The sequence below is a fragment of the Salvelinus alpinus genome, chromosome 1 (genome assembly GCF_045679555.1).
Source record: "Salvelinus alpinus chromosome 1, SLU_Salpinus.1, whole genome shotgun sequence".
Lineage (NCBI taxonomy): Eukaryota > Metazoa > Chordata > Actinopteri > Salmoniformes > Salmonidae > Salvelinus > Salvelinus alpinus.
Window position 1 is genome coordinate 13,826,238 of NC_092086.1, and position 27,500 is coordinate 13,853,737.

The 27,500-nt window shown below is 43.6% G+C and overlaps 1 protein-coding gene across 5 annotated transcripts in view; it reads right to left on the reverse strand.

The window, feature by feature from the left end:
- syt17 (synaptotagmin XVII) overlaps positions 1 to 27,500 on the reverse strand; it is a 59,992-nt gene that overhangs the window by 9,554 nt on the left and 22,938 nt on the right. For 4 of the 5 annotated variants that reach the window (XR_011674017.1, XM_071391764.1, XM_071391749.1 and 1 more), the window contains 7 exons: positions 22,616 to 22,764; positions 21,993 to 22,236; positions 21,542 to 21,695; positions 20,729 to 20,872; positions 16,804 to 16,878; positions 16,202 to 16,322; positions 4,601 to 4,756 (listed from right to left, as the gene is read on the reverse strand). Coding sequence is in view for 4 of the 5 variants with exons in the window: in XM_071391764.1 (XP_071247865.1) it covers positions 4,601 to 4,756; positions 16,202 to 16,322; positions 16,804 to 16,878; positions 20,729 to 20,872; positions 21,542 to 21,695; positions 21,993 to 22,236; positions 22,616 to 22,764 (1,043 nt within the window). In the remaining variant the exon portion in view is untranslated. The remainder of the gene's footprint in view (positions 1 to 4,600; positions 4,757 to 16,201; positions 16,323 to 16,803; positions 16,879 to 20,728; positions 20,873 to 21,541; positions 21,696 to 21,992; positions 22,237 to 22,615; positions 22,765 to 27,500) is intronic. The other variant, XM_071391772.1, reaches the window with a different exon arrangement.

A 27,500-nucleotide genomic window follows, 5' to 3' on the forward strand; every position in this document is an offset into this window, starting at 1 on the left:
ACTCACTCCATTAAATTAATCAAAACAGGAACATTTTACATTTGGCTAGAAATTCAAAAGGAAATTATCTTAACAGAGAAAAATGTCCTCCTGTGTGCTACCTATATCCCCCCACTAGAATCCCCATACTTTAATGAAGACAGCTTCTCCATCCTGGAGGGGGAAATCAATCATTTCCAGGCCCAGGGACATGTATTAGTCCGTGGCGACCTAAATGCCAGAACTGGACACGAACCTGACACCCTCAGCACACAGGGGGACAAACACCTGCCTGCAGGTGACAGCATTCACACCCCCATATGCCCCCCTAGGCATAACTATGACAACATAACCAACAAAAACGGGTCACAACTCCTGCAGCTCTGTCGCACGCTGGGTATGTACATAGTCAATGGTAGGCTTCGAGGGGACTCCTATGGTAGGTACACCTATAGCTCATCTCTTGGCAGTAGCACTGTAGACTACTTTATCACTGACCTCAACCCAGAGTCTCTCAGAGCGTTCACAGTCAGCCCACTGACACCCCTATCAGATCACAGCAAAATTACAGTCTACTTGAACAGAGCAATACTCAATCATGAGGCATCAAAGCCAAAGGAACTGAGTAACATTAAGAAATGCTATAGATGGAAGGAATGCAGTTTGGAAACCTACCAAAAAACAATTAGGCAACAGCAAATCCAATCCCTTTTAGACAACTTCCTGGGTAAAACGTTCCACTGCAATAGTGAAGGTGTAAACTTGGCAGTAGAAAATCTTAACAGTATATTTGACCTCTCAGCTTCCCTATCAAATCTAAAAATCTCAAATAGAAAACCGAAGAAAATGAACAACAATGACAAATGGTTTGATGAAGAATGCAAAAATCTAAGAAATAAATTGAGAAACCTGTCCAACCAAAAACATAGAGACCCGGAAAACCTGAGTCTACGCCTTCACTATGGCGAATCACTAAAACAATACAGAAATACACTACGGAAAAAGAAGGAACAGCATGTCAGAAATCAGCTCAATGTAATTGAAGAATCCATAGACTCTAACCAATTCTGGGAAAATTGGAAAACACTAAACAAACAACAACACGAAGAATTATCTATCCAAAATGGAGATGTATGGGTAAACCACTTCTCCAATCTTTTTGGCTCTATAACAAAGAATAAAGAGCAAAAACATATACATGATCAAATACAAATACTAGAATCAACTATTAAAAACTACCAGAACCCACTGGATTCTCCAATTACCTTGAATGAGTTACAGGACAAAATAAAAACCCTCCAACCCAAAAAGGCCTGTGGTGTTGATGGTATCCTTAATGAAATGATCAAATATACAGACAACAAATTCCAATTGGCTATACTAAAACTCTTTAACATCGTCCTTAGCTCTGGCATCTTCCCCAATATTTGGAACCAAGGACTGATCACCCCAATCCACAAAAGTGGAGACAAACTTGACCCCAATAACTACCGTGGAATATGCGTCAACAGTAACCTTGGTAAAATACTCTGCATTATCATTAACAGCAGACTCGTACATTTCCTCAATGAACACAATGTACTGAGCAAATGTCAAATTGGCTTTTTACCAAATTACCGTACAACAGACCATGTATTCACCCTACACACCCTAATTGACAACCAAACAAACCAAAACAAAGGCAAAGTCTTCTCATGCTTTGTTGATTTCAAAAAAGCCTTCGACTCAATTTGGCATGAGGGTCTGCTATACAAATTGATGGAAAGTGGTGTTGGGGGTAAAACATACGACATTATAAAATCCATGTACACAAACAACAAGTGTGCGGTTAAAATTGGCAAAAAACACACACATTTCTTCACACAGGGTCGTGGGGTGAGACAGGGATGCAGCTTAAGCCCCACCCTCTTCAACATATATATCAACGAATTGGCGCGGGCACTAGAACAGTCTGCAGCACCCGGTCTCACCCTACTAGAATCCGAAGTCAAATGCCTACTGTTTGCTGATGATCTGGTACTTCTGTCACCAACCAAGGAGGGACTACAGCAGCACCTAGATCTTCTGCACAGATTCTGTCAGACCTGGGCCCTGACAGTAAATCTCAGTAAGACCAAAATAATGGTGTTCCAAAAAAGGTCCAGTCGCCAGGACCACAAATTCCATCTAGACACCGTTGCCCTAGAGCACACAAAAAACTATACATACCTCGGCCTAAACATCAGCACCACAGGTAACTTCCACAAAGCTGTGAACGATCTGAGAGACAAGGCAAGAAGGGCATTCTATGCCATCAAAAGGAACATAAATTTCAACATACCAATTAGGATCTGGCTAAAAATACTTGAATCAGTCATAGAGCCCATTGCCCTTTATGGTTGTGAGGTCTGGGGTCCGCTCACCAACCAAGATTTCACAAAATGGGGCAAACACCAAATTGAGACTCTGCATGCAGAATTCTGCAAAAATATCCTCCGTGTACAACGCAGAACACCAAATAATGCATGCAGAGCAGAATTAGGCCGATACCCACTAATTATCAAAATCCAGAAAAGAGCCGTTAAATTCTACAACCACCTAAAAGGAAGCGATTCCCAAACCTTCCATAACAAAGCCATCACCTACAGAGAGATGAACCTGGAGAAGAGTCCCCTAAGCAAACTGGTCCTAGGGCTCTGTTCACAAACACAAACACACCCCACAAAGCCCCAGGACAACAGCACAATTAGACCCAACCAAATCATGAGAAAACAAAAAGATAATTACTTGACACATTGGAAAGAATTAACAAAAAAACAGAGCAAACTAGAATGCTATTTGGCCCTAAACAGAGAGTACACAGTGGCAGAATACCTGACCACTGTGACTGACCCAAACTTAAGGAAAGCTTTGACTATGTACAGACTCAGTGAGCATAGCCTTGCTATTGAGAAAGGCCGCCGTAGGCAGACATGGCTCTCAAGAGAAGACAGGCTATGTGCACATTGCCCACAAAATGAGGTGGAAACCGAGCTGCACTTCCTAACCTCCTGCCCAATGTATGACCATATTAGAGACACATATTTCCCTCAGATCACACAGATCCACAAAGAATTCAAAAACAAATCCAATTTTGATAAACTCCCATATCTACTGGGTGAAATTCCACAGTGTGCCATCACAGCAGCAAGATTTGTGACCTGTTGCCACAAGAAAAGGGCAACCAGTGAAGAACAAACACCATTGTAAATACAACCCATATTTATGCTTACTTATTTTAACTTGTGTGCTTTAACCATTTGTACATTGTTACAACACTGTATATATTTAATATGACACTCATAATGTCTTTATTGTTTTGAAACTTCTGTATGTGTAATGTTTACTGTTAATTCCTTTTGTTTGTTTCACTTTTGTGTATTGTCTACCTCATTTGCTTTGGCAATGTTAACACATGTTTCCCATGCCAATAAAGCCCCTTGAATTGAATTGAATTGAATTGAGAGGGATGGAGAGAGGGATGGGGAGAGACATAGAGAGAGAGAAATAGAGAGGTAAGGAGAGAGGGAGAGAGATGGAGAGAGAGAGAGAAAGAGAGAGAGAGAGGTAAGGAGAGAGGGAGAGAGATGGAGAGAGAGATAGAAAGAGAGAGAGAGAGGTAAGGAGAGAGGGAGAGAGATGGAGGGAGAGAGAGAAAGAGAGAGAGAGAGGTAAGGAGAGAGGGAGAGAGATGGAGAGAGAGAGAGAGAGGTAAGGAGAGGGGGAGAGAGGGGGAGGGAGAGAGAGAAAGAGAGAGAGAGAGAGGTAAGGAGAGAGGGAGAGAGATGGAGAGAGAGAGAGGTAAGGAGAGAGGGAGAGAGATGGAGGGAGAGAGAGAAAGAGAGAGAGAGAGAGGTAAGGAGAGAGGGAGAGAGATGGAGAGAGAGAGATAGAGAGAGAGGTAAGGAGAGAGGGAGAGAGATGGAGAGAGAGATAGAGAGAGAGAGAGGTAAGGAGAGAGGGAGAGAGATGGAGAGAGATAGAGAGAGAGAGAGAGGTAAGGAGAGAGGGAGAGAGATGAGAGAGAGATAGAGAGAGAGAGGTAAGGAGAGAGGGAGAGACATGGAGAAAGAGATAGAGAGAGAGAGAGGGAAGGAGAGAGGGAGAGAGATAGAGAGAGAGGTAAGGAGAGAGGGAGATAGAGAGAGAGAGAGGTAAGGAGAGAGGGAGAGAGATGGAGACACCATCCTCCTGTACACACCACAGGAGGCATGCTCTTATTCTCTACGTAGATACACCCCACAGAGGGAGAGAGTGTACACTCCGTAGGGAGCCTAGGTAGGAAGTCTACTATGAGGTTACAGAGCAAATGAAAGGTCATTATTATTTTTCAGAGTAATAATATGAATTACTTCCCTTTTCTCTCTCTCCCTCTCCACTCCCCCTCTCAATTCAATTCATTAAAATGTTTATTGGCATGAATTAGTGGTTGCCACTGTTGGGTGGTTGTTACTGTTGCCAAAGAAATATATATGGAGTCTCTCTCTCTCTCTCTCTCTCTCTCTCTCTCTCTCTCTCTCTCTCTCTCTCTCTCTCTCTCTCTCTCTCTCTCTCTCTCTCTCTCTCTCTCTCTCTCTCTCTCTATCTCTCTCTCTCTCTGTACCTGTAAATACCAGGCTGACTTCGCTGAGGTCTTCGTGGGGGACTCTGAAGCTGAACGACTCGTTGTAGAAGGGGTCGATGGTTCCTTTCATACAGGAAGTCTTCTTGGTCTTTACCAGCTTCAGCCCTGTTACCAGCTGAACCTTCACAAACGGGTCTGGGGGGGGATGTAGATAGAGACAGGAAGGAAGTTAAATGTTCTGCTAGCAAGAAATATGATGTGCAGGTGGCATGACGTGCATGGTACCCCGTGGTATGACATAGTGTGTCGTGGTGTGTCGTGGTGTGTAGTGGTGTGTAGTGGTGTATAGTGTCGTGTTGTTGTGGTGTGTAGTGTTGTGGTATGACATAGTGTGTTGTGGTGTGTCGTGGTGTGTTGTGGTGTGTAGTGGTGTATAGTGTCGTGTTGTTGTGGTGTGTCGTGTCGTGGTGTGTTGTGGTGTGTCGTGTCGTGGTGTGTTGTGGTGTGTCATGTAGTGTCGTGTAGTGTAGTGTCGTGGTGTGTCCTGGTGTGTCATGGTGTGTCGTGTTGTGGTGTGAAGTGGTTCCCTGTGATGCCTAACCCAGGTGTGTGTCAGGTGTGTTATTCAGGTTTCTTCAGTTATTACCTGATCCCCAGGTGTGTGTCAGGTGTGTTATTCAGGTTTCTGCAGTTATTACCTGATCCCCAGGTGTGTGTCAGGTGTGTTATTCAGGTTTCTTCAGTTATTACCTGATCCCCAGGTGTGTGTCAGGTGTGTTATTCAGGTTTCTGCAGTTATTACCTGATCCCCAGGTGTGTGTCAGGTGTGTTATTCAGGTTTCTGCAGTTATTACCTGATCCCCAGGTGTGTGTCAGGTGTGTTATTCAGGTTTCTGCAGTTATTACCTGATATGCAGCAGCTGATCCCCAGGTGTGGTATATGAGGTGTTATTCAGGTATCCTCAAATCAAATGTTATTTGTCACATGCTTGATAAACAACAGGTGTGGACTAACAGTGAAAAGCTTACTCACGGGTCCTTCCCAACAACGCAGAGAGAAAGAAAATAGAGAAATCATAAAAAAGTAATAACAGATACACAGTAAGTAACGATAACTTGGCTATATACACGGGGTACCTGTACTGAGTCAATGATAACTTGGCTATATACACGGGGTACCTGTACTGAGTCAATGATAATTTGGTTATATACACGGGGTACCTGTACTGAGTCAATGATAACTTGGTTATATACACAGGGTACCTGTACTGAGTCAATGATAACTTGGTTATATACACAGGGTACCTGTACTGAGTCAATGATAACTTGGCTATATACACAGGGTACCTGTACTGAGTCAATGATAACTTGGTTATATACACAGGGTACCTGTACTGAGTCAATGATAACTTGGTTATATACACAGGGTACCTGTACTGAGTCAATGATAACTTGGCTATATACACAGGGTACCAGTACTGAGTCAATGATAACTTGGCTATATACACGGGGTACCAGTACAGAGTCAATGATAACTTGGTTATATACACGGGGTACCAGTACTGAGTCAATGATAACTTGGCTATATACACGGGGTACCAGTACTGAGTCAATGTTCAGGGGTACCTGGTTAATGAGGTAGATATGTATATATAGGTAGGAATAAAGTGACAGATTAGTTTAGTTTAGTTTATTAGGATCCCCATAAGCTACTGCACATATAAAACGTTTAGGGCCTTCCTCTGACACCGCCTGGTATAGAGGTCCTGGATGGCACAGCACTCGGCCCCAGTGATGTACTGGGTCGTACGCACTACCCTCCGTAGTGCCTTCGGGTCAGATGCCAAGCAGTTGCCATACCAAGTTGTGATGCAGCCAGTGAAGATGCTCTCTCCATGGTGCAGCTGTATCATATTTTGAGGATCTCAGGGCCCATGCCAAATCTTTTCAGCCTCCTGAGGGGGAGGCCCTCTTCACGACTGTGTTTGTGTGTGTGGACCATGATCCTTAGTGATGTGGACACCTGCTCCACTACAGCCCCATCCATGTGAATGGGGGCTGCTTGGCCCTCTGTTTCCTGTAGTCCACAGTCAGTTCCTTTGTCTTGCTGACGTTGAGGGAGAGGTTGTTGTCTTGTCACCACACTGCCAGGTCTCTGACCTCCTCCCTAGAGGCTGTTTAATCATCTTCGGTGATCAGGCCTTCCACCGTCGTGTGGTCAGCAAACTTAATGATGGTGTTGGAGTCGTGTGTGACCATGCAGTCGTGAGTGAACAGGGAGTACTGGAGGGGACTAAGCACGCACCCCTGAGGGGCCCCCGTGTTCAGGGTCAGCTTGGCGGATGTGTTGTTGCCTACCCTCAACACCTGGGGGCGGCCCGTCAGGAAATCCAGGATCCAGTTGCAGATGGAGGTGTTCAGTGCCAGGGTCCTTAGCTTAATGATGAGCTTGGAGGGCACTATGGTGTTGAACGCTGAGCTGTAGTTAATGAACAGCATTCTCTCATACAGTAGGTGTTCCTTTTGTCCAAGTGGGAAAGGACAGTGTGGAGTGCAATAGAGATTGCGTCATCTGTGGATCTGTTGGGGCGGTATGCAAATTAGAGTGGGTCCAGGTTGTCTGGGATGATGGTGTTGATGTGAGCCATGACTCTCAAGGCATTTTATGGCTACAGAGTACTACAGGGCGATAGTCATTTAGACAGCTTACCATGGCGTTTTTGGGCACAGGGACTATGGTGGTCTGCTTGAAACATGTAGGTGTTACATACTGGGTCAGGGAGAGGATGAAAATGTCAGTGAAGACACTGGCCAGCTGGTCGGCGCATGGTCTGAGTACGCGTCCTAGTAATCCATCTGGCCCTGCGGCCTTGTGAATGTTAACCTGTTTAAAGGTCTTACTCACATCGGCTATGGAGAGCGTGATCACACAGTCGTCCGGAACAGCTGGTGCTTTCATGCATGGTTCAGTGTTGCTTGCCTCGAAGCGAGCATAGAAGGCATTTAGCTCGTCTGGTAGGCTCGTGTCACTGGGCATCTCGCTGCTGGGTTTCTCTTTGTAATCCGTGATAGTTTGCAAGCCCTGCCAGATCTGACGAGCGTCAGAGCCGGTGTAGTAGGATTAGATCTTAGTCCTGTATTGACACTTTGGCTGTTTGATGGTTCGTCGGAGGGCATAGCGGGATGTGTTATAAGTGTCCGGGTTAGTGTCCTTCTCCTTGAAAGCGGCAGCTATAGCCTTTTGCTCAGTGCGGATGTTGCCTGTAATCCATGGCTTCTGGTTGGGATACGTACGTACGGTCATTGTGAGGACAACTTGCACTTATTATGCACTTATTAATGAAGCCGTTGACTGACGTGGTAAACTCCTCAATGCCATCGGATGAGTCCCGTAACATATTCCAGTCTGTGCTACTGAAAATGTCCTGCCGCTTAGAATCCGCTTCATCGGACCACTTCCGTATTGAGAATGTTACTGGTACTTCCTGTTTGAGTTTTTGCTTGTAAGTTGGAATCAGTAGGATAGAGTTATGTCAGATTTTCCAAATGGAGGGTGAGGGAGAGCTTTGTCGCGTCTCTGTGTGTGGAGTACAGGTGATCTAGAGTATTTTCGCCTCTATTTGCACAGGTGACATACTGGTTGAAATTACATAGGTCAGACAGATTTGAGTTTTCCTGCATTAAAACCACGCGCGTAGAAGCGGATTATTAGTTTCAACAGGGTACCCGCAAGTCAGCAAGTCGGCCTCACCGTCTCTTTCTCTTCCAAGTGTTGGGGATTAGGGCCTGGTCTGGGGTGAGCAGTATGTCCGGTGCCGCCAACTCATTGAAGTAGACATCTTCATCCAAATCGGGGTTAGTGATCGCTGTTCTGATGTCCAGAAGGTTAGTGATCGCTGTTCTGATGTCCAGAAGGTTAGTGATCGCTGTTCTGATGTCCAGAAGGTTAGTGATCGCTGTTCTGATGTCCAGAAGGGTAGTGATCGCTGTTCTGATGTCCAGAAGGGTAGTGATCGCTGTTCTGTTGTCCAGAAGGGTAGTGATCACTGTTCTGATGTCCAGAAGGTTAGTGATCGCTGTTCTGATGTCCAGAAGGGTAGTGATCGCTGTTCTGATGTCCAGAAGGGTAGTGATCGCTGTTCTGATGTCCAGAAGGGTAGTGATCGCTGTTCTGATGTCCAGAAGGGTAGTGATCGCTGTTCTGATGTCCAGAAGGGTAGTGATCGCTGTTCTGATGTCCAGAAGGGTAGTGATCGCTGTTCTGATGTCCAGAAGGGTAGTGATCGCTGTTCTGATGTCCAGAAGCTCTCTTTGGTCTTAGGAAACGATGGCAAAACATTTTATACAAAATAAGATAAAGATCGGCTCAAAAAAATACACAAAGAATTGGTCAGTAGCTTGTAAAATGGCTGCTATACATTCCAGCACCATTCAGCTGTGTTATTCAGGTATCCACTCTGTTAGTCAGGTATCCACTCTGTTAGTCAGGTATCCACTGTGTTATTCAGGTATCCACTGTGTTATTCAGGTATCCACTGTGTTATTCAGGTATCCACTGTGTTATTCAGGTATCCACTGTGTTATTCAGGTATCCACTGTGTTATTCAGGTATCCACTGTGTTATTCAGGTATCCCCCTCTGTTATTCAGGTATCCACTATGTTATTCAGGTATCCCCCTCTGTTATTCAGGTATCCACTGTGTTATTCAGGTATCCACTGTGTTATTCAGGTATCCACTGTGTTATTCAGGTATCCACTCTGTCATTCAGGTATCCCCTCTGATATTCAGGTATCCACTGTGTTAGTCAGGTATCCACTCTGTTAGTCCGGTATCCACTCTGTTATTCAGGTATCCACTGTGTTATTCAGGTATCCACTGTGTTATTCAGGTATCCACTGTGTTATTCAGGTATCCACTGTGTTATTCAGGTATCCCCCTCTGTTATTCAGGTATCCACTATGTTATTCAGGTATCCCCCTCTGTTATTCAGGTATCCACTGTGTTATTCAGGTATCCACTGTGTTAGTCAGGTATCCACTCTGTTAGTCCGGTATCCACTCTGTTATTCAGGTATCCACTGTGTTATTCAGGTATCCACTGTGTTATTCAGGTATCCACTGTGTTATTCAGGTATCCACTGTGTTATTCAGGTATCCCCCTCTGTTATTCAGGTATCCACTATGTTATTCAGGTATCCCCCTCTGTTATTCAGGTATCCACTGTGTTATTCAGGTATCCACTGTGTTATTCAGGTATCCACTGTGTTATTCAGGTATCCACTGTGTTATTCAGGTATCCACGCTGTTATTCAGGTATCCCTTCTGTTATTCAGGTATCCCCCTCTGTTATTCAGGTATCCACTCTGTTATTCAGGTATCCACTCTGTCATTCAGGTATCCACTCTGTTATTCAGGTATCCACTCTGTTATTCAGGTATCCACTCTGTTATTCAGGTATCCCCCTCTGTTATTCAGGTATCCACTCTGTTATTCAGGTATCCACTCTGTTATTCAGGTATCCACTCTGTTATTCAGGTATCCACTGTGTTATTCAGGTATCCACTGTGTTATTCAGGTATCCACGCTGTTATTCAGGTATCCCTTCTGTTATTCAGGTATCCCCCTCTGTTATTCAGGTATCCACTCTGTTATTCAGGTATCCACTCTGTCATTCAGGTATCCACTCTGTTATTCAGGTATCCACTCTGTTATTCAGGTATCCACTGTGTTATTCAGGTATCCACTCTGTTATTCAGGTATCCACTCTGTTATTCAGGTATCCCCCTCTGTTATTCAGGTATCCACTCTGTTATTCAGGTATCCACTCTGTTATTCAGGTATCCACTCTGTTATTCAGGTATCCACTCTGTTATTCAGGTATCCACTCTGTTATTCAGGTATCCACTCTGTTATTCAGGTATCCACTCTGTTATTCAGGTATCCACTCTGTTATTCAGGTATCTACTCTGTTATTCAGGTATCCACTGTGTTATTCAGGTATCCACTGTGTTATTCAGGTATCCACTGTGTTATTCAGGTATCCACTCTGTTATTCAGGTATCTACTCTGTTATTCAGGTATCCACTGAGTTATTCAGGTATCCACTCTGTTATTCAGGTATCTACTCTGTTGTTCAGGTATCCACTCTGTTATTCAGGTATCCACTCTGTTATTCAGGTATCCACTCTGTTATTCAGGTATCCACTCTGTTATTCAGGTATCCACTCTGTTATTGTGGTATTCACTCTGTTATTCAGGTATCCCCTCTGTTGTTCAGGTATCCACTCTGTCGTTCAGGTATCCACTCTGTTGTTCAGGTATCCACTCTGTCGTTCAGGTATACACTCTGTTATTCAGGTATCCACTCTGTTATTCAGGTATCCACTCTGTTATTCAGGTATCCACTGTGTTATTCAGGTATCCACTCTGTTATTCAGGTATCCACTCTATTATTCAGGTATCCACTATGTTATTCAGGTATCCACTCTGTTATTCAGGTATCCACTCTGTTATTCAGGTATCCCCTCTGTTATTCAGGTATCCACTCTGTTATTCAGGTATCCACTCTGTTATTCAGGTATCCACTCTGTTAGTCAGGTATCTACTCTGTTATTCAGGTATCCACTCTGTTATTCAGGTATCCACTCTGTTATTCAGGTATCCACTCTGTTGTTCAGGTATCCACTCTGTCGTTCAGGTATACACTCTGTTATTCAGGTATCCACTCTGTTATTCAGGTATCCACTCTGTTATTCAGGTATCCCCCTCTGTTATTCAGGTATCCACTCTGTTATTCAGGTATCCACTCTGTTATTCAGGCATCTACTCTGTTATTCAGGTATCCACTGTGTTATTCAGGTATCCACTGTGTTATTCAGGTATCCACTGTGTTATTCAGGTATCCACTCTGTTATTCAGGTATCCACTCTGTTATTCAGGTATCCACTGTGTTATTCAGGTATCCACTGTGTTTTTCAGGTATCCACTCTGTTATTCAGGTATCCACTCTGTTATTCAGGTATCCACTCTGTTATTCAGGTATCCCCTCTGTTATTCAGGTATCCACTCTGTTATTCAGGTATCCACTCTGTTATTCAGGTATCCACTCTGTTATTCAGGTATCCACTCTGTTATTCAGGTATCCACTCTGTCGTTCAGGTATCCACTCTGTTATTCAGGTATCCACTCTGTTATTCAGGTATCCACTCTGTTATTCAGGTATCCACTCTGTCGTTCAGGTATCCACTCTGTTATTCAGGTATCCACTCTGTTATTCAGGTATCCACTCTGTTATTCAGGTATTCACTCTGTTATTCAGGTATCCACTCTGTTATTCAGGTATCCACTCTGTTATTCAGGTATCCACTCTGTTATTCAGGTATCCACTCTGTTATTCAGGTATCCCCCTCTGTTATTCAGGTATCCACTCTGTTATTCAGGTATCCACTCTGTTATTCAGGTATCCACTCTGTTATTCAGGTATCCACTCTGTTATTCAGGTATCCACTCTGTTATTCAGGTATCCCCCTCTGTTATTCAGGTATCCACTCTGTTATTCAGGTATCCACTCTGTCGTTCAGGTATCCACTCTGTTATTCAGGTATCCACTCTGTTATTCAGGTATCCACTCTGTTATTCAGGTATCCACTCTGTTATTCAGGTACCCACTCTGTTATTCAGGTATCCACTCTGTTATTCAGGTATCCACTCTGTTATTCAGGTATCTACTCTGTTATTCAGGTATCCACTGTGTTATTCAGGTATCCACTGTGTTATTCAGGTATCCACTGTGTTATTCAGGTATCCACTCTGTTATTCAGGTATCTACTCTTTTATTCAGGTATCCACTGAGTTATTCAGGTATCCACTCTGTTATTCAGGTATCTACTCTGTTGTTCAGGTATCCACTCTGTTATTCAGGTATCCACTCTGTTATTCAGGTATCCACTCTGTTATTCAGGTATCCACTCTGTTATTCAGGTATCCACTCTGTTATTGTGGTATTCACTCTGTTATTCAGGTATCCCCTCTGTTGTTCAGGTATCCACTCTGTCGTTCAGGTATCCACTCTGTTGTTCAGGTATCCACTCTGTCGTTCAGGTATACACTCTGTTATTCAGGTATCCACTCTGTTATTCAGGTATCCACTCTGTTATTCAGGTATCCACTGTGTTATTCAGGTATCCACTCTGTTATTCAGGTATCCACTCTGTTATTCAGGTATCCACTCTGTTATTCAGGTATCCACTATGTTATTCAGGTATCCACTCTGTTATTCAGGTATCCACTCTGTTATTCAGGTATCCCCTCTGTTATTCAGGTATCCACTCTGTTATTCAGGTATCCACTCTGTTGTTCAGGTATCCACTCTGTTATTCAGGTATCCACTCTGTTATTCAGGTATCTACTCTGTTATTCAGGTATCCACTCTGTTATTCAGGTATCCACTCTGTTGTTCAGGTATCCACTCTGTCGTTCAGGTATACACTCTGTTATTCAGGTATCCACTCTGTTATTCAGGTATCCACTCTGTTATTCAGGTATCCCCCTCTGTTATTCAGGTATCCACTCTGTTATTCAGGTATCCACTCTGTTATTCAGGCATCTACTCTGTTATTCAGGTATCCACTGTGTTATTCAGGTATCCACTGTGTTATTCAGGTATCCACTGTGTTATTCAGGTATCCACTCTGTTATTCAGGTATCCACTCTGTTATTCAGGTATCCACTGTGTTATTCAGGTATCCACTGTGTTTTTCAGGTATCCACTCTGTTATTCAGGTATCCACTCTGTTATTCAGGTATCCACTCTGTTATTCAGGTATCCACTCTGTTATTCAGGTATCCACTCTGTTATTCAGGTATCCACTCTGTTATTCAGGTATCCACTCTGTTATTCAGGTATCCACTCTGTTATTCAGGTATCCACTCTGTTGTTCAGGTATCCACTCTGTTATTCAGGTATCCACTCTGTTATTCAGGTATCCACTCTGTTATTCAGGTATCCACTCTGTCGTTCAGGTATCCACTCTGTTATTCAGGTATCCACTCTGTTATTCAGGTATCCACTCTGTTATTCAGGTATCCACTCTGTTATTCAGGTATCCACTCTGTTATTCAGGTATCCACTCTGTTATTCAGGTATCCACTCTGTTATTCAGGTATCCACTCTGTTATTCAGGTATCCCCCTCTGTTATTCAGGTATCCACTCTGTTATTCAGGTATCCACTCTGTTATTCAGGTATCCACTCTGTTATTCAGGTATCCACTCTGTTATTCAGGTATCCACTCTGTTATTCAGGTATCCCCCTCTGTTATTCAGGTATCCACTCTGTTATTCAGGTATCCACTCTGTCGTTCAGGTATCCACTCTGTTATTCAGGTATCCACTCTGTTATTCAGGTACCCCCTCTGTTATTCAGGTATCCACTCTGTTATTCAGGTATCCACTCTGTTATTCAGGTATCCACTGTGTTATTCAGGTATCCACTCTGTCATTCAGGTATCCACTGTGTTATTCAGGTATCCACTCTGTTATTCAGGTATCCACTGTGTTATTCAGGTATCCACTCTGTTATTCAGGTATTCACTCTGTTTTTCAGGTATCCACTCTGTTATTCAGGTATCCTGCAGGTCGTTACCTGATTCATATGTGATTCTACTACAGGTGTAACACAGAGGAGGCTGGTGGGAGGTGCTATAGGAGAATGGGCTCATCAAATATTTGGAAACCACATGTCTAACTCCGGTCCAGCAATTCCATTCCAGCCATTACAATGAGCCCGTCCTCCTATAGCTCCTCCCATCAGCCTCCACTGATGTAACACCACGTGTGTCAGGTGTGTGTTATAGTTGTGATACAGACTGTAGATATAACATTATTAGGTATGTCAGTAGGTATATTAGTAGGTATATTAGTAAGTACAGTTAATAGTTATATTAATAGGTATATTAGTAGGTATGTTATTAGGTATATTAGTAGGTATGTTATTAGGTATATTAGTAGGTATATTAGTAGGTACAGTTAGTAGTTATATTAATAGGTATATTAGTAGGTATATTAGTAGGTATGTTATTAGTATATTAGCAGGTATATTAGTAGGTATATTAGTAGGTATATTAGTAGGTATATTATTAGTATATTAGCAGGTATATTAGTAGGTATATTAGTAGGTATGTTATTAGTATATTAGCAGGTATATTAGTAGGTATGTTAATAGGTATATTAGTAGGTATATTAGTAGGTATGTTATTAGTATATTAGTAGGTATATTAGTAGGTATGTTAATAGGTATATTAGTAGGTATATTAGTAGGTATATTAGTAGGTATGTTAGTAGGTATGTTATTAGTATATTAGTAAGTATATTACTAGGTATGTGAGTAGGTATATTAGTAGGTATATTAGTAGGTATATTAGTAGGTATATTAGTAGGTATGTTATTAGTATATTAGTAGGTATGTTATTAGGTATATTAGTAGGTATATTAGTAGGTATGCTATTAGGTATATTAGTAGGTATATTAGTAGGTATATTAGTAGGTACAGTTAGTAGTTATATTAATAGGTATATTAGTAGGTATATTAGTAGGTATATTAATAGGTAAATTATTAGGTATATTAGTAGGTACATTAGTAGGTACAGTTAGTAGTTATATTAATAGGTATATTAGTAGGTATATTAGTAGGTATGTTATTAGTATATTAGCAGGTATATTAGTAGGTATATTAGTAGGTATATTAGTAGGTATGTTATTAGTATATTAGCAGGTATATTAGTAGGTATATTAGTAGGTATGTTATTAGTATATTAGCAGGTATATTAGTAGGTATATTAGTAGGTATGTTAATAGGTATATTAGTAGGTATATTAGTAGGTATATTAGTAGGTATGTTAGTAGGTATGTTATTAGTATATTAGTAAGTATATTACTAGGTATGTGAGTAGGTATATTAGTAGGTATATTAGTATGTATATTAGTAGGTATATTAGTAGGTATGTTATTAGTATATTAGTAGGTATGTTATTAGGTATATTAGTAGGTATATTAGTAGGTATATTAGTAGGTATATTAGTAGGTATGTTATTAGTATATTAGTAGGTATGTTATTAGGTATATTAGTAGGTATATTAGTAGGTATGCTATTAGGTATATTAGTAGGTATATTAGTAGGTATATTAGTAGGTACAGTTAGTAGTTATATTAATAGGTATATTAGTAGGTATATTAGTAGGTATATTAATAGGTATATTATTAGGTATATTAGTAGGTACATTAGTAGGTACAGTTAGAAGTTATATTAATAGGTATATTAGTAGGTATATTAGTAGGTATGTTATTAGTATATTAGCAGGTATATTAGTAGGTATATTAGTAGGTATATTAGTAGGTATGTTATTAGTATATAGCAGGTATATTAGTAGGTATATTAGTAGGTATGTTATTAGTATATTCGCAGGTATATTAGTAGGTATATTAGTAGGTATGCTATTAGGTATATTAGTAGGTATATTAGTAGGTATATTAGTAGGTATGTTATTAGGTATATTAGTAGGTACATTAGTAGGTATATTAGTAGGTATGTTATTAGGTATGTTAGTATGTATATTAGTAGGTATGCTATTAGGTATAGTTTACCTGATCCCTGGCACATGTCTGTCTGCAGCAGCTGCTTGGCTCTGATGATGTCAACGTTGAGTCTTCCAGCGGAGGGCAGATAGTTGAGTGATAACAGCAGCTCTCCCAGCTCTACCTCATTCTGTTAGAAACACAAAACACTGATAATATCACTGTCAATATATATGTCTGTCTGACTATCTCAGGTATTCTCTCTCTCTCTCTCTCTCTCTCTCTCTCTCTCTCTCTCTCTCTCTCTCTCTCTCTCTCTCTCTCTCTCTCTCTCTCTCTCTCTCTCTCTCTCTCTCTCTCTCTCTCTCTCTCTCTCTCTCTCTCTCTCTCTCTCTCTCTCTCTCTCTCTCTCTCTCTCTCTCTCTCTCTCTCTCTCTCTCTCTCTCTAGTAGAGAGAACACAGGGTGTGTGTCTAGTAGAGAGACCCCTAGTAGAGAGAACCCAGGGTGCGTGTGTGTGTAATGTTGTTCTTTAACAGCCTGTGTTGTGCTGTTGTTGTTGTGTTGTTCTCGTATTGTGGTGTTGTTGTTGTGTTGTTGCCGTGTTGTGTTCACCACCCTCGTGACAATAGTGTGTGTTGAACTAAGACACTTAGTGTGTGTTCTCCCTACCTGAGAACTGGGTACCAGGGCCTTCCACCAGTGACCACCCTTCACCAGATCAACGTCACTCAGAGGCAGCGCCACCTACCAGTGAAAACACACCATTACACAACTAATGTATCAGACAGGGATGAATGTTCCTTGCAAAAGTATGCATCCCCCTTGGCGTTTTCCCTATTCTGTTGCATTACAACCTGTAATTTAAATGGCATTTTATTTGGATTTCATGTAATGGACATACACAAAATAGTCCAAATTGGTGAAGTAAAATGAACAAAAATATTTGTTTCAAAGAATTCTAAAAAATAAGAAACAGTAAAAGTGGTGCGTGCATATGTATTCACCCCGTTTGCTATGAAGCCCCTCAATAAGATCTGGTGCAACCAATTACCTTCAGAAGTCACATAATTAGTTAAATAAAGTCCACCTGTGTGCAATCTAACTGTCATATGATCTCAGTATATATACACCTGTTCTAAAAGGCCCAAGAGTCTGCAACACCACCAAGCAAGCGGCACCATGAAGACCAAGGTTCTCTCCAAACAGGTCAGGGATAAAGTTGTGGAGAAGTACAGATCAGGGTTGGGTTATAAAAATATATCAGAAACTTTGAACATCCCATGGAGCACAATTAAATCCATTATTAAAAAATGAAAAGAATATGGCACCACAACAAACCTGTCAAGAGAGCACTGCCCACCAAAACTCCTGGACCAGGCAAGGAGGGCATTAATCAGAGAGGCAACAAAGAGACCAAAGATAACCCTGAAGGACCTGCAAAGCTCCACAGCGGAGATTGGAGTATCTGTCCATAGGACCACTTTAAGCCGTATACTCCACAGAGCTGGGCTTTACGGAAGAGTGGCCAGAAAAAAGTCATTGCTTAAAGAAAAAAATAAGCAAACACATTTGGCAGCATCATGCTGTGTGGGATGTTTTTCATTGGCAGGGACTGGGAAACTGGTCATAATTGAAGAAATTATGGATGGCGCTAAATACAGGGAAATTCTTGAGCGAAACCTGTTTCAGTCTTCTAGAGATTTGAGACTGGGATGGAGATTCACCTTCCAGCAGGACAATGACCCTAAGCATACTGCTAAAGCAACACTCGAGTGGTTTAAGGGGAAACATTTAAATGTATTGGAATGGCCTAGTCAAAGCCCAGACCTCAAACCAATTGAGAATCTGTGGTATGACTTAAAGATTGCTGTACACCAGTGGAACCCATCCAACTTGAAGGAGCAGAAGCAGTTTTGCCTTGAAGAATGGGCAAAAATCGATGTTAGATGTGCCAAGCTTATAGAGACATACCCCGAGAGACTTGCAGCTGTAATTGCTGCAAAAGGTGGCTCTACAAAGTATTGACTTTGGGGGGGTGAATAATTATGCACGCTCAAGTTTTCAGTTTTTTTGTCTTATTTCTTGTTTGTTTCACAAGTTTTTTTATTTTGCATCTTCAAAGTGGTAGGAATGTTGTGTAAATCAAATGATACAACCCCCCCAAAAAATCTATTTTAATTCCAGGTTGTAAGGCAGCAAAACAGGAAAAATGCCAAGGGGGTGAATACTTCCGCCATCCACTGTATCTTCCTGGTACGGGACATCCTGTGTATGCACGCGCATTGTTTTTATTGGCCTGATAGTCAAGAAGAAGGCACAGTGATGCCGAAATGTTGGTGATTGACCCAATAAAATCGTGGGAGTTTATATATAGAGCGTACAACTTTAGACTAGATAGGATGAGAGCAGCCCTCCAGCTATGATGCTCTTCAACAGGCTTGGTCCTGTTATGGATGATCAGTTTCAACTCTCTTTATTTTTTATAGCTAATAGTAAAGATGTCATTAAACTGTAAAAATGTTTTACTTTTTTTAAAGTAGGATGAACACAACCAGTCATTGTCAAATAAATCACTTCAAAAAGTTGACAATACCCGCGCACGTTACAATACCCGCGCACGTTACAATACCCGCGCACGTTACAATACCCACGCACGTTACAATACCCACGCACGTTACAATACCCGCGCACGTTACAATACCCACGCACGTTACAATACCCGCGCACGTTACAATACCCCGCACGTTACAATACCCGCGCACGTTACAATACCCGCGCACGTTACAATACCCGCGCACGTTACAATACCCGCGCACGTTACAATACCCGCTCACGTTACAATACCCGCGCACGTTACAATACCCGCGCACGTTACAATACCCGCGCACGTTACAATACCCGCTCACGTTACAATACCCGCTCACGTTACAATACCCGCGCACGTTACAATACCCGCTCACGTTACAATACCCGCTCACGTTACAATACCCGCTCACGTTACAATACCCACGCACGTTACAATACCCGCGCACGTTACAATACCCCGCACGTTACAATACCCGCGCACGTTACAATACCCGCGCACGTTACAATACCCGCGCACGTTACAATACCCGCGCACGTTACAATACCCGCTCACGTTACAATACCCGCGCACGTTACAATACCCGCTCACGTTACAATACCCGCTCACGTTACAATACCCGCGCACGTTACAATACCCGCTCACGTTACAATACCCGCTCACGTTACAATACCCGCGCACGTTACAATACCCGCGCACGTTACAATACCCGCGCACGTTACAATACCCGCGCACGTTACAATACCCGCGCACGTTACAATACCCGCGCACGTTCATCCACTCTAAAATAATTCCAGCATCTGAAACAGTGCAGTGCACCGGCCATTTGATGAATGGGAAAAAGGCTATTAAAACACCCATAAGTCTAATGCCATTTGGCGATTGTCGTTAGGCTTATAGCCTGATGTTAATCTGTGTTCACATCAAACCACACCACATTTCGATACCCCTGGTATCAATACTCACAGGATTGGTGTGTGTGTGTGTGCTTGCGTGGTTGTGTATGAGTGTGTGTGTATGTTTTGTTTGTGTGGTTGTGTATGAGTGTGTGTGTGTGTTTTGTTTGTGTGGTTGTGTATGAGTGTGTGTGTGTGTTTTGTTTGTGTGGTTGTGTATGAGTGTGTGTGTGTGTTTTGTTTGTGTGGTTGTGTATGAGTGTGTGTGTGTGTTTTGTTTGTGTGGTTGTGTATGAGTGTGTGTATGTTTTGTTTGTGTGGTTGTGTATGAGTGTGTGTGTGTGTTTTGTTTGTGTGGTTGTGTATGAGTGTGTGTGTGTGTGTGTTTTGTTTGTGTGGTTGTGTATGAGTGTGTGTGTGTGTTTTGTTTGTGTGGTTGTGTATGAGTGTGTGTGTGTGTTTTGTTTGTGTGGTTGTGTATGAGTGTGTGTGTGTGTTTTGTTTGTGTGGTTGTGTATGAGTGTGTGTGTGTGTTTTGTTTGTGTGGTTGTGTATGAGTGTGTGTGTGTGTTTTGTTTGTGTGGTTGTGTATGAGTGTGTGTGTGTGTTTTGTTTGTGTGGTTGTGTATGAGTGTGTGTGTGTGTTTTGTTTGTGTGGTTGTGTATGAGTGTGTGTGTGTGTTTTGTTTGTGTGGTTGTGTATGAGTGTGTGTGTGTGTTTTGTTTGTGTGGTTGTGTATGAGTGTGTGTGTGTGTTTTGTTTGTGTGGTTGTGTATGAGTGTGTGTGTGTGTTTTGTTTGTGTGGTTGTGTATGAGTGTGTGTATGTTTTGTTTGTGTGGTTGTGTATGAGTGTGTGTGTGTGTTTTGTTTGTGTGGTTGTGTATGAGTGTGTGTGTGTGTTTTGTTTGTGTGGTTGTGTATGAGTGTGTGTGTGTGTTTTGTTTGTGTGGTTGTGTATGAGTGTGTGTGTGTGTTTTGTTTGTGTGGTTGTGTATGAGTGTGTGTGTGTGTTTTGTTTGTGTGGTTGTGTATGAGTGTGTGTGTGTGTTTTGTTTGTGTGGTTGTGTATGAGTGTGTGTGTGTGTTTTGTTTGTGTGGTTGTGTATGCTCACCTTGCCGATGACACAGTGTCTTGAGAACTTGTCGAAGTCGACCAGAGACAGCAGCAGGGTACGGCGCTGGGCCTCCAGGAACAGAAGGTCAAAGGTGAACCGCTCCTCGAACACCGGGTTCTGTGTCTTCCTCTTCACCCCCGTCTGAAGAAGAAGAAACTTTATTGTTAATTTAATTTAATTTATTTACCTAGGCAAGTCAGTTAAGAACAAATACTTATTTACAATGACGGCCTACTCTGGCCAAACCCAGACGACGCTGGGCCAATTGTACGCCGCCCTATGGGACTCCCAATCATGTCCGGTTGTGATGCAGCCTGGATTTGAACCAGTGTGTCTGTAGTGACACCTCTAGCACTGAGATGCAGTGCCTTAGACCGCTGCGCCACTCGGGAGCCCAAGGTGATGGGAATCCATTAACTTACAGCGAATGGAAATGTGTATTTATGCTGACAACCCAACCTTGAGGCTGGAAGCAATGGGTCTGCACCCCCGGAGCAATACTTCTAGGTATGGTTAAGTGCTTTGCTCAAGGGCACAACAGCAGGCAATGGAATCTAGGATACTGATGCCAGCAATCCTCCAGTTGACAGCTCACTCCACACCAGATTTTTCCAGTCAGAGCTGGGATTCAAACCAGCAACCCTCCAGTTGACAGCTCACTCCACACCAGATTTTTCCAGTCAGAGCTGGGATTCAAACCAGCAACCCTCCAGTTGACAGCTCACTCCACACCAGATTTTTCCAGTCAGTGCTGGGATTCAAACCAGCAACCCTCCAGTTGCAGGGCCGCTTCTCTAACCGCTAGGCTACCTGCCGGGAGTTCTTGTGGTCCGGCAGCAGGCTGATCTTGACGTATGGGTTGGAGTGGGCCATGTCCTGGCGGGCACCATCACAGGTCAGAGGTGGAGGCAGGTCGCGAGCCTCAATGACCCTAACGCCCAGGTGGCCGTTGATTAGGTCATACCTGAGAGGAGATGAGGGGGATGGGAGGGAGGGAGGGAGGGAGAGACAAAGAGAGAGAGAGGGAGGGAGAGAGAGATACAGAGAGAGAGAGAGAGGAGGAGATTGGGATGATCAGAGGGACACGAAGAAAATAAAAATCAGATGAATGAAAATAAAATGAGTGTTTTTCTTATTTTCCTGTATTTATTTCTAGACCAGGGGAAGTGTACATGCTGCTTATTGGAAAGCAGCTTATTACTATAATTCTGATTCTAAAACATAACAGATATAATCCAACGTATAAAAGACAAAACATCACTGTGTGCTGAAGTGGAGCATGCCCAGTTGGTATCGTAGCAGAATCTCCTCGTCCGTTAGCGAGTCCACGTCGTCTCCGGATGAGTCCAGAGAGTAGAGGCGTGGCTCCAACTTCCTGAAGTAGTCATCCGGAGGGGGCTGGTGTCGACGCAGCGGCTGGATCACCTCCTTCCTGGGGCCCATGGCCCAGAACTCAATGGGTTTCACATCAACCAGAGGAGAGCTGGGCCTGCGGGCGTCTAGACCTGGGGGAGGGGAGGGGTGAATAGAGGAGAATATAGATAGAGAGAGAGGAGAGGGGAATGAAGAAGTTCAATATTTATTTGATTCAGTGGTTCTTAGTGGTTCAGTGTTTCATCCAGTGGTTAATTGGTTCAGTGATTCATCCAGTGGTTAATTGGTTCGGTGATTCAGTATTTAATTCATTACTTCCTTGGTTCAGTGATTCAGTGTTTAATTCAGTAGTTTAGTTGTTAATTGGCTCAGGGGTTCAGTGTTTGATTAATTGGTTCAGTGGTTCAGTGGTTAAGAGTTTGATTCAGAGATTCAGTGGTTCAGTATTTGATTCATTAGTTAAGTGGTTAATTGGTTCAGTGTTTGATTCAGTGAATCAGTTGTTCTTACTGGAGAGTTGTCGGACCAGGCTGAAGGTGGATCGGGACATCTCTGAGCTGGAACGTCTCCGGGTCGGAGTACTGTCCTGCAGTATTGCCATGGCGTCAACATGAGTGACCCCGGTATCAGTGTCCTTCTCATCCACACACTCGTTCACTCTGAGACGGAGAGAGAGAGAGAGAAACAGAGGGAGAGGGAGAGATGGAGACAGAGAGAAAGACAGGGAGAGAAACAGAGGGAGAGGGAGAGAGAGAGAAAGAGGGAGAGAGAGAGGAACAGAAGGAGAGGGAGAGATGGAGACAGAGAGAAAGACAGGGAGAGCCAGAGAGAACGAGGAAGAGAGAGAGAGAGAGAAACAGAGGGAGAGGGAGACAGAGAGAAAGAGGAAGAGAAACAGAGGGAGAGGGAGACAGAGAGAAAGAGGGAGAGAGAAACACTTGAACCTCAATCTACTACAGGTGGTCCATGGCCCGATCTCCCCCCAAATAATACATTTCTCATTTGTTTATGAATATTACAGTGAGGGAAAAAAGTATTTGATCCCCTGCTGATTTTGTACGTTTGCCCACTGACAAAGAAATGATCAGTCTATAATTTTAATGGTAGGTTTATTTGAACAGTGAGAGACAGAATATCAACAAAAAAATCCAGAAAACGCATATCAAAAATTTTATGAATTGATTTGCATTTTAATGAGGGAAATAAGTATTTGACCCCTCTGCAAAACATGACTTAGTACTTGGTGGCAAAACCCTTGTTGGCAATCACAGAGGTCAGACGTTTCTTGTAGTTGGCCACCAGGTTTGCACACATCTCAGGAGGGATTTTGTCCCACTCCTCTTTGCAGATCTTCTTCAAGTCATTAAGGTTTTGAGGCTGACGTTTGGCAACTCGAACCTTCAGCTCCCTCCACAGATTTTCTATGGGATTAAGGTCTGGACACTGGCTAGGCCACTCCAGGACCTTAATGTGCTTCTTCTTGAGCCACTCCTTTGTTGCCTTGGCCATGTGTTTTGGGTCATTGTCATGCTGGAATACCCATCCACGACCCATTTTCAATACCCTGGCTGAGGGAAGGAGGTTTTCACCCAAGATTTGACGGTACATGGCCCCGTCCATCGTCCCTTTGATGCAGTGAAGTTGTCCTGTCCCTTTAGCAGAAAAACACCCCCAAAGCATAATGTTTCCACCTCCATGTTTGACGGTGGGGATGGTTTCTTGGGGTCATAGGCAGCATTCCTCCTCCTCCAAACACGGCAAGTTGGGTTGATGCCAAAGAACTCCATTTTGGTCTCATCTGACCACAACACGTTCACCCAGTTGTCCTCTGAATCATTCAGATGTTCATTGGCAAACTTCAGACGGGCATGTATATGTGCTTTCTTGAGCAGGGGGACCTTGCGGGCGCTGCAGGATTTCAGTCCTTCACGGCATAGTGTGTTACCAATTGTTTTCTTGATGACTATGGTCCCAGCTGCCTTGAGATCATTGACAAGATCCTCCTGTGTAGTTCTGGGCTGATTCCTCACCGTTCTCATGATCATTGCAACTTCACGAGGTGAGATCTTGCATGGAGCCCCAGGCTGAGGGAGATTGACAGGTCTTTTGTGTTTCTTCCATTTGCGAATAATCACAGAAACTGTTGTCACCTTCTCACCAAGCTGCTTGGCGATGGTCTTGTAGCCCATTCCAGCCTTGTGTAGGTCTACAATCTTGTCCCTGACATCCTTGGAGAGCTCTTTGGTCTTGGCCATGGTGGAGAGTTTGGAATCTGATTGATTGATTGCTTCTGTGGACAGGTATCTTTTATACAGGTAAGAAACTGAGATTAGGAGCACTCCCTTTAAGAGTGTGCTCCTAATCTCCGTTCGTTACCTGTATGAAAGACACCTGGGAGCCAGAAATCTTTTTGATTGAGAAGGGGTCAAATACTTATTTCCCTCATTAAAATGCAAATCAATTTATAACATTTTTGACATGCATTTTTCTGGATATTTTTGTTGTTATTCTGTCTCTCACTGTTCAAATAAACCTACCATTAAAATTATAGACTGATAATATCTTTGTCAGTGGGCAAACGTACAAAATCAGCAGGGGATCAAATACTTTTTTCCCTCACTGTACAAACAACAACAGATTAAACTCTTTTTGGCCAAGGGATCTGTGAAATCAGTTTAGAGGGTGTAATAGAATGCAATACAATGTAATATTATTGATTTACAAGATTGTGTTCTTAACCCTGGACAACATGGGCCTGGGAGGCTCACAGGGATATTAGTATCCACAGTATTCTGATCTTAACCCTGGACAACATGGGCCTGGGAGGCTCACAGGGATATTAGTATCCACAGTATTCTGTTGTTAACCCTCAGCAACATGGGCCTGGGAGGCTCACAGAGATATTAGTATCCACAGTATTCTGTTGTTAACCCTCAGCAACATGGGCCTGGGAGGCTCACAGGGATATTAGTATCCACAGTATTCTGTTGTTAACCCTCAGCTACATGGGCCTGGGAGGCTCACAGAGATATTAGTATCCACAGTATTCTGTTCTTAACCCTGGGCAACATGGTCCTGGGAGGCTCACAGAGATATTAGTATCCACAGTATTCTGTTGTTAACCCTCAGCTACATGGGCCTGGGAGGCTCACAGAGATATTAGTATCCACAGTATTCTGTTCTTAACCCTGGGCAACATGGTCCTGGGAGGCTCACAGAGATATTAGTATCCACAGTATTCTGTTGTTAACCCTCAGCTACATGGGCCTGGGAGGCTCACAGAGATATTAGTATCCACAGTATTCTGTTCTTAACCCTCAGCAACATGGGCCTGGGAGGCTCACAGAGATATTAGTATCCACAGTACTCCAACAATTATACATTTTTCAACTCAATACTTCTTGTGTTCTCAATTTTTGTTGTTGAATTTGTTTATACATAAATGCGCTGTAATGTTCTGATTAGGAGGGGGTCCCTGATGAATTTGCATCAATCACAAAAGGGGTCAGAACCCCTTATCTACCACACGTTGGTGGTACCTGCCAACTCAGAGTATGGAGCTCCTCTGGGTCCATGTGAAGGACAAGAAACATGTGTTATTGGCTAATGTGGTTGAAATGTTCCTTATCCTTCAACTGGGGAAATCAGACAGCTATACAACAATGACATCATCATCATAACTACTCTCTGTGTGTCTGTGTGTGTGTGTGTGTGTGTATGTGTGTGCTAGCAACTTTCTGTCAGGATTAACTGATTGTTTCCATGAGCGATAGTCTGTAAACACAGCTGTCACTGGCTGCATCTCAAAGGGGTGGCAGGTAGCCTAGCGGTTAGAGTGGAGGGGTGGCAGGTAGCCTAGCGGTTAGAGTGGAGGGGTGGCAGGTAGCCTAGCGGTTAGAGTGGAGGGGTGGCAGGTAGCCTAGCGGTTAGAGTGGAGGGGTGGCAGGTAGCCTAGCGGTTAGAGTGGAGGGGTGGCAGGTAGCCTAGCGGTTAGAGTGGAGGGGTGGCAGGTAGCCTAGCGGTTAGAGTGGAGGGGTGGCAGGTAGCCTAGCGGTTAGAGTGGAGGGGTGGCAGGTAGCCTAGCGGTTAGAGTGGAGGGGTGGCAGGTAGCCTAGCGGTTAGAGTGGAGGGGTGGCAGGTAGCCTAGCGGTTAGAGTGGAGGGGTGGCAGGTAGCCTAGCGGTTAGAGTGGAGGGGTGGCAGGTAGCCTAGCGGTTAGAGTGGAGGGGTGGCAGGTAGCCTAGCGGTTAGAGTGGAGGGGTGGCAGGTAGCCTAGCGGTTAGAGTGGAGGGGTGGCAGGTAGCCTAGCGGTTAGAGTGGAGGGGTGGCAGGTAGCCTAGCGGTTAGAGTGGAGGGTGGCAGGTAGCCTAGCGGTTAGAGTGGAGGGGTGGCAGGTAGCCTAGCGGTTAGAGTGGAGGGGTGGCAGGTAGCCTAGCGGTTAGAGTGGAGGGTGGCAGGTAGCCTAGCGGTTAGAGTGGAGGGGTGGCAGGTAGCCTAGCGGTTAGAGTGGAGGGGTGGCAGGTAGCCTAGCGGTTAGAGTGGAGGGTGGCAGGTAGCCTAGCGGTTAGAGTGGAGGGGTGGCAGGTAGCCTAGCGGTTAGAGTGGAGGGTGGCAGGTAGCCTAGCGGTTAGAGTGGAGGGGTGGCAGGTAGCCTAGCGGTTAGAGTGGAGGGGTGGCAGGTAGCCTAGCGGTTAGAGTGGAGGGTGGCAGGTAGCCTAGCGGTTAGAGTGGAGGGGTGGCAGGTAGCCTAGCGGTTAGAGTGGAGGGGTGGCAGGTAGCCTAGCGGTTAGAGTGGAGGGTGGCAGGTAGCCTAGCGGTTAGAGTGGAGGGGTGGCAGGTAGCCTAGCGGTTAGAGTGGAGAGTGGCAGGTAGCCTAGCGGTTAGAGCGTGGGGCCAGGAACCCAAAGGTCACTAGCTCGAGTCCTCGAGCCAACAAGAAGAAAAATCTGTCAATGTGCCCTTGCGCAGACTTGAGAAAAAGTAAAGATACCTTAATAGAAAATGACTTAAATGAAAGTCACCCAGTAAAGCTATATTTGAGTAAAACTATTTGCTTTTAAATATACTTAAATAACAAAATTAAATCTAAGTGCTTTATCAAAAATAGAAACAAAAGCAAAACGCAGCATCATCGGGGATGATTTCTACTTTTAGAAAGTGACATATCTTGAGGGCTGACAAGTAGAACTTTCAAATATTTTTACTTAAGTACTTTACACGACTGCACTTCACCCTACATGCTCCAGGGTCACCGTTGATAATGGCTGATCCTGGCAGAGGGGGGAGTTGAGACATGCAAAATAAACATTTTAAATAGGACAAGTATAAGCACCCACCTTATTATTAAATGGGATGCAGCCACTATGCAGCTGATGTAGAATGTCTCTGATAACTAC